Genomic DNA, 8,059 nt, shown 5'->3' on the forward strand with positions numbered 1-8,059 from the left:
CAGCAACAGGTTCGTCGCTGTTGGCGTTGTTGATGTTGTCATCGTTCTGGTAGTCAGCCAGCCAGTCAGTGTCAGTCTGTCAGTCAGTCAGTCAGTCCTTACAACGACGCGGCGGCCGCTGCTGCTGTACTTGCTGTTGTTGTCGATGGCGACGGCATCGGCGGCGGCGGTCGTCGTCTGTGGTAGCGTTCAAGTTGCCGCCTGTTACGAAGCCAGGACGTTTGTTTGTGTGATCCTCTGTCTGATTGTCTCTCCGTCCGTCTCTATTCAGCTGTTGTCGGCGATGATGATGATGATAACAACAATGAAACTGTTGTTGGTTTATGATCACGGAGCTAAAATGTCCATCGGTGTTCCTGCTAATTTTACGTTTGCCGTTGGCAACAACAACAACGACACTATTCGTGCTCATGCTGCCACTGTTGCTTTACGACGATGACTATGGTAACATGGCGTGGTGTCATATCTTCAATACGAGCACCGGTCAGTCAGAGCTGCGCCCGGCCGTGCGCGCGCGCGTGTTCCATACAAGCAGGTCTTTCGTTGCTGTCATCATTGCCTACTTCTTCAGGTTTGTCCCATACCGACCGATGTAAACAATTCGTGAAGATCGATGAAGCAGGTGAATGCTGTGCGACCCGCGATCGTTGTCTTCGGTCCAGAGCAGGAGGCAGATAATAATACCGGTCCGCTCCACCTCTGTAGCCATTCGTTAGTGGATCATGTCGCTATTAGCGCTTCTGCTGTCGATGATGATGATGATCCAGGTGATGAAAATAATAGACTTGTGGCTCCCTCTGCTGCTGCTTTCGCGGAGATCATGGGAGCGACACAGGCGCCGGCGTTATTGTCATCGAACCGGTGAGCGCGCTTGGTGCTGTTTGACTGTTGATGACAACGCTGGCTTGTAATAGTAACCTTGAACCCCGCCGTTAAGAGCCCTTTTGTCGGTGTCTGTCAGACTCATGCCCTTGCCGGTGTCGACAAGCTGATACCAGCAGCAATGGAACCGGGTTGAAACGGGTTGATGATTATCAATAACGACTGCGCCGCAACAACGGTACGATTATAGCAATACAGTGAGTGGTAGCGCGGCTGGCCGTCGAGTGTTGTTGCGATGACCCGTCTTCGTTTTCCTTGTCTTTTGTTTATGTCACAGTTTCGCGGACTAAGTATCTGCTCGTTATCAATCTTGCTGGCGGGTAAAACAGCTGATCTGTGGTCCGACTTCCTCTCTTATAGAGGTGACAACGCTACGTCGCCGTGAATACGATGACATCCTACATAAAAAAAATGAAAGGGATACTGTTTGTAATATCATTCCAAAGGTGACCAATGCAATTTACCTTTAGTATTAGAACTAGTATGTCAGTGAGCGTATTGCAGTAACAATTTTGACAATACAATTCGATCTTTATAAATAATAGTGAATAATGGATAATAATAATCATGGTTAGTTCCCTGGAGCCATCCGACGATTTCCACAGTGATGCGTTTGCAAACTGACAATAGAGACCCTATTCCTATATCCGTTGCCTGATTTGTAGCAATACAAACTGATGATCATACCCCCGGTACGTTTCGAACAGAACTAATTAATTTCCAGCTCTTCCAAGAAACCTGTCTATTTGTCCTGATATCTTCTCCAATGTAATTTACGACTGCAACAATAATAACAACACCAATGAAAATAATGTTCAGTTTTGCGTTTGCAGCCACACCGTAGTGAGTCAAGCTGCCTGATGAACGGCTCTACTTTAGGCAATTATTATTATTTTTACGTATTCATTGCAAGCAACATTGACCAGAGCTGATGAACCTCATGAACTCAAATCATGAATTGGCCAGTTCTCCGAAATCTGTTTCTCTCCCTTCCTTTCAGCGTCGTCCCCATTTGCGTTGCTTCGTAAATGCAACGCGATTAAAATGCCAGCTGAATCGGCTCAAGCGGGTTAGGCATCGCGCAACGCGCACACCCTCTTGGGGCGCCTCTGTCTTACCGCCAAACCCGTCGTAATCTGCTTTGTTTTGCGCTGTAGTCCGCCTTTTGCCCCTTCTTACCTAATCCATCGTCATCAAAGTTATTTTAGAGTGAGTCGAGAAACAACGAGTTCAACAATTGTTTTGGTCTCGTTAGCCTGAATATGTTAGATTCCTGTCGTTCGTTCCGTAACAATATTTTCATCACAAATATAATGTACCTTCTATGTGTGTATCAGAGAAAAGATATGCCGTTTCTCGCTTACTGTCAACATTTATTTGCTTTTAGTTCCATCTAGCCGATATATGCTCTTTCGTGTGCGTACCTAATTTATGCAACACATCTTCTGCCCGTAGCCTACTCCGTGAACCAACGACGATGTATGTATACACGACGAATGATTCGGTTGAAATTGCAATGTATCAGAGCTAAACGTAAGAAGGCTTCGAGTACAGCCGCCAGGCTGGCCTGTTGTCTTATTGTGTAGCTTAGGGCGAACAGAAGGAACATCACTCGTTAGTGCAGGCGATATTAAGAGGCTTTATCGTAATAATTGATCTATTAGTCTTGTCGCCTGGAGCCCCCACAGCAGTAGCTTCTTTGGGTGACCATAGAGTTTCGTCTCTGGTTCCTTTTTGCATATCCATGAAGCTCCTATGGGATGGCTGGTAGCTTGGTTTGTTCAAACCGAAGAACACTTACTCGTTCTGTTGGCGTTCGGCAAAGTATCGTCACCCCCTTTGCGTTCCTCAACTGATCCCAACCGCGGGTCGTCGACTACTGCTTCATTTGGTCCTGCCGCATCTGTTGCGTGTCCTCCCCCGTCCCCTGTTCCCCCAAACCAACTAACCCACCCATAGTCATTATGGTGTTGACCCATCATTCGTCTCTGTGGTTGCTGGATGTGCTGCGCCAGCTGCAATGTCTCAGCTTGATTCCAATGTCCGACAACCAATCGAGCAAGCAACTGATCTCATGTCGCTTATTTTGCTGTTTAACACCGATCGTTTGCTGCGGAGCGCACCGCAAGCGTTCGAACGAGAGAGCATAGCAGCAACAGCGATGACTGCTGCTGGCGCTATGACGCTGCTGATGACGGCGCCGTATCGCCGCCACGGTTTGTTCTATCGTCCCATTCCGTCGTTGCCGCCGCGACCATTCACTGTTCGCCTGTAAGTCCGTTCTGTGTCTGTCTCCGTCTCCTCTCATGCTGGCGCATCGGCTCTAGAAGGAGAACTGCCAACTGCTGCAACAACTACTACCACGTTTGCGTTCTGTACGACTGCTTGTTGGTGTCGGCGCTGTAGCTCGCTGGTTTTCCGTTCCCGCATCGTTGGTTGTCATATCTCTCTTTCGCTCTCTGTATGCGCGTCCGTGTCGGTGGATAACAGTGACAGTGCGCGGTCGCTTTGGCTGTCTCTTCCCACTTAGTTCGGTTTGGTCCGGTCCGCAAACAACGATTGAGTAGTTGTAGCAACAGTAGTCCGTAGTCTGTCTGCTCTGTTGGCCTGTCCGCCTCGCAGGGCCAAGAGAGTCGTGCTAGAATTGAACGAGCGCAGTGGAGCCGAGCTTGCTGGGCCTTCGCTCGCCGCGCCTGCTCATCAAGATGCCATTGATGCGCTCGAACGCAAATATAAAACTTCGCGACTACCATTGCTACGTTGCTGCCACCGTTGCTAGCAGCGCCATTGCCCGTAGCGGCGGCGGCGACACTCGGTGATGCTGTTGTTGCCGTTGCCGTAGTTGGCTTCTGCAGGGGCTGCCACTAGTTTTTCTCGGAGCTGATGTTGTTGTTCTTTCGTCTTGTATTTGATCTGGCTTTTCTGGCTGACGTTACTTCGGCTACGCTGGCTATCACCAGTGTCATCTTCTGCTGCTGTCATTGCTTCTTTCATCTTGTCGTGGCAGAAGTGACGTCGATCGACTGCAGTGCCCGGCTCCGGACTAGCCAACCATCGGAGTAGTTTTCTTTCTGTTGAGTCTACTCGACACCGGACTCTACTGTCGCTGACATCGTATGATGTGCCGGCGGATGATGGTAACGATTCGACAGGATTCCAAAAGACGAGTTAGAAGAAAAAGAAGATGCTATTGGTCTCCGCTTTCTCTGCAACTAGCCACAGCGTTCGTGGCGCGACGAACTTCAGTCCTGGCAATGTCGATGGCAGTGGCGGACGGGGTTGAGCAACGTGAATCGCCCGTCCGCTGTTTCGCGCGCCCGCGCGAACCCATTTTGCAGCGGGCAAATCTGCGAACGAATGGGTATACGACGGACGACAGGCGAAAGAATGAAGGAATAAAGCCCACAACAACCGCAATAACGACGGCTTCGCTGGTGACTAAAAGGAAACAGACGAAGACTTCGCGACGCAAGCACCGGCCTGTTCCGCCGGTGCGCTGTGGCAGTCCACAGAAACGGCGGACTGATTCTTCGGTTCTGTTTTTTTTTGCTTCTGCTGCTGCTGCTGCTCGTTTCGGCTGGATGAAGAGGCTTTTCTCTCTAAAGGCGAACAACGCGAGTCGATCTGCTTGTCGACTTCATCCGTCATTGACTCGTCTATATGTCGCCGTTTTCGGTGTGTATCCGTTTGCGTTCTAGCTAGCTTAGAGCACTACGTTGGCGAGCTGCTGCTGCTGTTGTCTGCTGACGTGCAGCCCTTACCGAAGGCGCTTGTTGAGTATGAACTGACTTCGCCCGCTCTATTGGGCGGTAGATAGACAACAGTTCCTTGTCGTTAGTTGTTTGCCTGACTGTTGCTGTGCGCCGTGCTGTAGTACTCACAGCCGCTATCATCTTCGTCAGGGAGGTTCGCCAGCAGGCGCCGGCGCCGCTGCCGCCGCTGTTGCTTGGCCGACAAAGAGTATACTTGAGAGAAGGTCTACGTTGCTGACCGAGTGTGTGCATGTATGCATGTTTGAATCTTTCCGTCATATAGGAAGAAAAGCCAAGAACAGCCCGATGACTACTAGATGGGCACAAACAGCAGCAGAAGTGGTTCGTTGTTTTTGCTTGGTGATTCACCGTATTCGCTTTTCTAGCTGTTACGAGACATGTTCTAGCTGAGGAGATGAGGTTCGTATGTATTATGTTTATCAGTGTCAGCGCGTTTACGCGCAGGGCTCTTTCTTTGGATACTTCACTCGATCTATTGCTTCTGCGGCTCTTGCTGCTGCTATTGATGTGTTTGCTTACAGAAAAAAGCGCGCGCTACGTCAGTACGAAACTAGTGTTAGTGTCTGCTTGCGAACTTCCCCTCGTTCGTATACGCAATAAGAGGGGACGATTGAGACACGAGATGGCTGTTGGTCTCGACTTCGGAGATTTGCGGATCTGACGGTTCCTTCCAAATCTGTCTCTATTCTGGCGCTGATTCAGCTGATGCTGCTTCGTCTTCACATGTGGCTCATGTTGCGGCTCTTACTACAGCAATTGCGCTATATGGATGGAGATGGCTCTAAACGGACGAAGCTGAAGTTGGGGTGACCAAAAAATAGTGGCAAGGATGATAATAGGAAAGATAAAACTATTGTGAAGATAAAGAAGATGGGAAGGGGGGGGGGGGGTAAGAAGGCCAGAGATAAATAAACGATAGAGAGAAAATCAGAAAGCAGAGATGGATGACAAGATAATGGAGGTGATGCGCTTAACGGACATGTAGTAATGGGACGGGCAGCAGACGAATATGAAGTCGCACAAGTGGGGTACAGACGAGGGGTAACCACATGGCATTGGACCCGATTTGGTGGTTACATTTTATTTGATATGGTTGTGCGGTGACTATGTATAAAAACGTCATTACATTCAATCGAGCAGGCTGGTCTCTCCTTGGTGATCTGAAACCAGTCATATAGATATATTATCTATGCACACTTTATTCACAAATACCTTGTACTTTAGTTAGAGCTGTAGAGGGGCACGTATTCTGTCTGCTTGTTATAACAATTATGGAATTTACCAATATCAGTCTTTTCACTAGCGTTAATCTAGCTTCGATAAAACATCTTTCCTCAAGGCATCTTTCAACAGGATATAGAGGATATGCAAGCTATTTCACTCTGTCGATGGCTCAAATATATTTTAAATGTAAATGTCCATAACGTGAAAGTATGTTTCGGCTTTATTCAAGTTAGCATAGGTCATAATAGCATAGTTTAAAAAAAAATGTACGAACATAACGCTTTTGAATTTTCGATCTTAGGATGGTCGCGTTGACGAAACTGGAAGTGGCGGTCCAAATGAAGGCATACCTCAGAGAAGCGCAGCTTCTCCTGCGTCCAATCCTCCTCGGTCCAGATCGATGTCTCCATCAGGCTATCCTCGTGAGTACCGTCGAACTATATCTGAAACGAGCCAATTTATAGGTTCCTGGTTTGGTACGTTTCTTTGCACGGATACAGGGCTGATTTATGCAGATATTTTGTAAATTCGTAAAAACGCACCCGTAGCGTTAATATAACAAACTCCATCGAAAACTTGTGAATAATGCAGGTGTTGTCATATAAACGATTGAATGCATATTCATTTTTACAGCAAATCATGGAGGCCCCCTACCCGATGGATATCCAGGAGGGCCAAACAAAATGTCACCAGGACCACAAGGTCTTCCGCCCGGACCTCCGGGACAACCGTACCCACCTATGGGATACGCCCCTCAAGGTAGCAGCATTGTTTATCCAATAGGTTAAATCCTGCAATTTTCACCGTGCTATGTTTAAGATCGTGTTTGTCTGTATAGTACTGTAGCTATAGAATTACAGTTGGCATTGTATAGTTGCATCTGCATGCGATGCCGTGTACATTCTATCCCTTAATATATGGTATGAGTCGCATAATTGTGTTTTTTTTTCGACGTTTTAGGTTATGGTCCAAGGCCAGGATACGGCCCGCCAGGAGCTCCAGGTTATGCACAGTATCCACGATTTCCACAGCAAGCCGGCTATCCGCCTGGTCCGCCTGGTCCCCCTGGGCCACCAGGACAAATGGCACAAATGGCTCAGATGAGCTATCACCAAGCAACGCCACCCAGTCATCCCGGTCATCATCCAGGACATCCTGGACATCCCGGTCCTGGTGGGATGATGCCACCTCCAAGTCAGTATGGTTACCCTCCGCCACGAGGAGGGCCACCGCCCCCCAATGCAACGGCTGGCGGACCGGGGGGACCTCCGCAAAGCTCTCCTAGTTCACCTCGACATCCCGGTGGTCATCCGGCTTACCTGCGCCAGCATTTACAACAAAAGATTTATGGATACTCGACTGGTGGTCCAATGGTCGGACCGCCGTTGACGATGGCAGAGGCTGGACATCCAGGTGGTCCACCTCGAGGATCTCCCTCACCCGCGCCCGATAGGTCGATGTCTCCACAGCGGGTCAATGGGCCCCCAGGTCCTCCACCGGGTGTTGTTCTTGACGGGAAGCCAGCGAGTTCTCAACCACCGTCAGCATTCGACGAGGGCAGTCAAGCCTCGAACGCGTCAGCATCATCGTCAACGGCAGATGATTCAGGCTCAAATCAGATGCCTCCATCAGCCAACAACAGCAGTAACCAGGGTGGACCGGGAAGCCGTTTGCACCCTGGAGGGCCTACACCTTCACCTCGGTCGATGTCGTCTTTTCCTGAAGAGTACGATGGAGGGGCTAACTCGAGATCCCCTGCACCTTCTCCATTGCCACCAAATCAACAGCCAGGTCAATGGCCTCCGCAGCATCCACAAGGATTTCCGGTAAGCATTTACCATTAGAAATTCTATATGCGTATCTATGAGCGAAATGCACCCCAGTCGTCGATGTACCAATAAAAAGTTAATTGTGCAGTGAATTCCATTTGGCTTATTCATACTATTTTTATTATGAATTATTTATGGCAATATATCAATGTTTCATGTACAATATTGATTGTATTAAACGTACATTATTGTCGTTTTTGTACAGCCTGCCCAATCTGGATTCCACGCCCAGAGTCCTGCGCCGCCCCCCAGCGCAGGAGCCAGTGCTGGAACACCAACAGGTGCAGCAGGAACAGCCGCAGCGGCAGTTGCAGCAGCTGCGGCAGGAGCAGCAACTAGCAGTGGAGCAAC

At 49.1% G+C, this 8,059-nt stretch overlaps 1 protein-coding gene across 1 annotated transcript in view; it reads left to right on the plus strand.

The window, feature by feature from the left end:
- The window catches only part of LOC111267006 (uncharacterized), a gene marked incomplete at its 3' end in the record, with an annotated part of 59,987 nt that extends 51,928 nt beyond the window's left edge, over nucleotides 1-8,059 (plus strand). Inside the window, 4 exon segments of the mRNA XM_022844938.2 lie at nucleotides 6,181-6,301; nucleotides 6,513-6,638; nucleotides 6,840-7,705; nucleotides 7,914-8,059. Coding sequence (XP_022700673.1) covers nucleotides 6,181-6,301; nucleotides 6,513-6,638; nucleotides 6,840-7,705; nucleotides 7,914-8,059 — 1,259 coding nt within the window.

The sequence above is a fragment of the Varroa jacobsoni genome, unplaced genomic scaffold (assembly GCF_002532875.2).
Source record: "Varroa jacobsoni isolate VJ856 unplaced genomic scaffold, vjacob_1.0 scaffold_1140, whole genome shotgun sequence".
Lineage (NCBI taxonomy): Eukaryota > Metazoa > Arthropoda > Arachnida > Mesostigmata > Varroidae > Varroa > Varroa jacobsoni.